This window comes from Vollenhovia emeryi, unplaced genomic scaffold, assembly GCF_000949405.1.
Source record: "Vollenhovia emeryi isolate VEMERY1.0 unplaced genomic scaffold, V.emery_V1.0 DF939560.1, whole genome shotgun sequence".
Taxonomy (NCBI): Eukaryota; Metazoa; Arthropoda; class Insecta; order Hymenoptera; family Formicidae; genus Vollenhovia; species Vollenhovia emeryi.
Window position 1 is genome coordinate 15,769 of NW_011966806.1, and position 2,016 is coordinate 17,784.

A 2,016-nucleotide genomic window follows, 5' to 3' on the forward strand; every position below is an offset into this window, starting at 1 on the left:
CAACCCAACGAAATTACAAATTGGCACTATGGTGATCATAAAGGAGGACAACACGCCGCCCTTGCAAGGGAAGGCTGGTCGCATCATGGAACTACACTCTGGAATGGATGGAGTAGTGCGAGTAGCTGTGAAGACAACTAATGGACAGTTAAAACGATCGTTAAGAAAGTTGTGCGTGTTGCCTATCGAGGATTCGATGTAATAAGCGAGATCTAGGTTAAGTCAAGTTTGTCATAATTAATCTTTTAAACTGTTCGAGAATGTAGTCATTAGTTTACAGTTACGTAGTTATAGTAATCCTCAGCGACGTTGGTAAATATGTTTGGTTATTGTCGATTATTTTATATTATTATATCCAAGAAACGTTAATTTGTTGAAAGCAGTGCTTTCAAGAGGCGCGGTATGTTGCGAATGTACCCTATTGGCTAACGCGATCGTTCAAGGATAGGTAGGTAGAGGCGCTATGCGAATTTTAGTTATGAAGGGAAGATAGATGGCGCGTCGTAAAGAAAGTATGGTACAAGATCCGAGCCGAACTAGAGAGTCCATGGTCACGTCGTGTGGGTATGTGCAACGTTCGTACAGAGACTAAGAAATGTAAAGTAAACCAATAAAACGTGAAGAGAAAATAAGTGATCTCAGGCATATCCAGACCACAAAACGTACACACCCTCTAATTAGAAGATTTTTTAAGGGAGTGGCCGCGCTAAAACCGCAACGACCACGATACGACTTTATTTGGGACCCTTCCCCTGTTATGAAATACTTAGTCACTTTGTATCCTTATGACGTTTTATCTCTCGAACTAATCTCCAAGAAATTAGTGACTCTTCTCGCGCTTAAAACTACTCAGCGCATGCAGACCCTGGCAGCTATTCAATGTTCGAACATACTCATCTCGGACAGCATGATCATTCGAATCCCTGCTCGGCTTAAGACTTCAGGAATCGGAAGATCCCAACCCATGTTAGTCTTTAAGCCTTTTTTAGACCGAGCTCTGTTTTTTCTCTAACAAAACACTACCTTCAGCTTTCACAGGGACTTCGCCAGGATAATTGCGATGCATTTTTCATATCTTTTCGTAAACCACATCAGGCAGTCTCTTCCCAGACGTTAGGACGCTGGGTTAAGGAGGTTCTAGACGTGGCGGGTATAGACGTTTCTATTTTCTCGTCACACTCTACGCGACATGCCTCTACTTCCCTCGCAGCCAGTAAAGGCATTAATATCGACGAGATTAGACGCACGGCAGGTTGGCGGAAATCGTCAGACGTTTTCGCGAGATTTTATAATCGTCCTATTGTTAAGGATCCGGAATTTCAATCAGCTATTCTTGAAATGTAAACTCTTTATAAGTTGTGAGTTCACGAGTATTTGATACCTTTTTAAAAAAAGGTAAAAAAAGCACCAAGTCTAAGCTCCAATTCAACCGAATATATTTTGTTACTCTATCTTTTTTGCAAAAGTATAATCTCTACAAAAATATCTTTACTGCAAAAGTATCTTCTTTACAAAAATAGTGTCGCCACAAAAATCTTCTGTACAAAAATATCGTCTCTACAAAAATATCTTCTCTACAAAACTATCTTCTCTACAAAAGTAATGATATCAACAAATTGCGCCAAATAAAGCAGCGGATATATATACACACTAGTTGCTTTAGCATTAGTTCTTGATTAAAAAATGTTATATTTCTTAAAAAATCAAACTAAAGATTTTATTGGAAAAAATAATCGAGTTAATAATAAAACACCGATGAAAAGAATAGCAACTGTTTAGAAATTTAGAAACTCTGTATCTGTTCAGGCGAATTAAGGCGTGTGTCTATGACGCTAGTACTTGGTCCAAGTTCTAATTCCGCGAAATATGTAGCCAATCAATGTAGCTGTTCCACAAAAGCTGCAAGTTGAATGGCTACGCATTCCTCAAAACTAGAACTTGGACCAAGTACTAGCGTCATAGACACACGCCTTAATTCGCCTGAACAGATACAGAGTTTCTAAATTTCTAAACAGT

General features: G+C 39.0%; 1 protein-coding gene across 1 annotated transcript in view; it reads left to right on the forward strand.

The window, feature by feature from the left end:
* LOC105557226 overlaps positions 1-202 on the forward strand; it is a 5,862-nt gene extending 5,660 nt beyond the window's left edge. Inside the window, exon 3 of the mRNA XM_012004413.1 lies at positions 44-202. Coding sequence (XP_011859803.1) covers positions 44-202 — 159 coding nt within the window. The remainder of the gene's footprint in view (positions 1-43) is intronic.
* Positions 203-2,016: the final 1,814 nt, after the last annotated feature.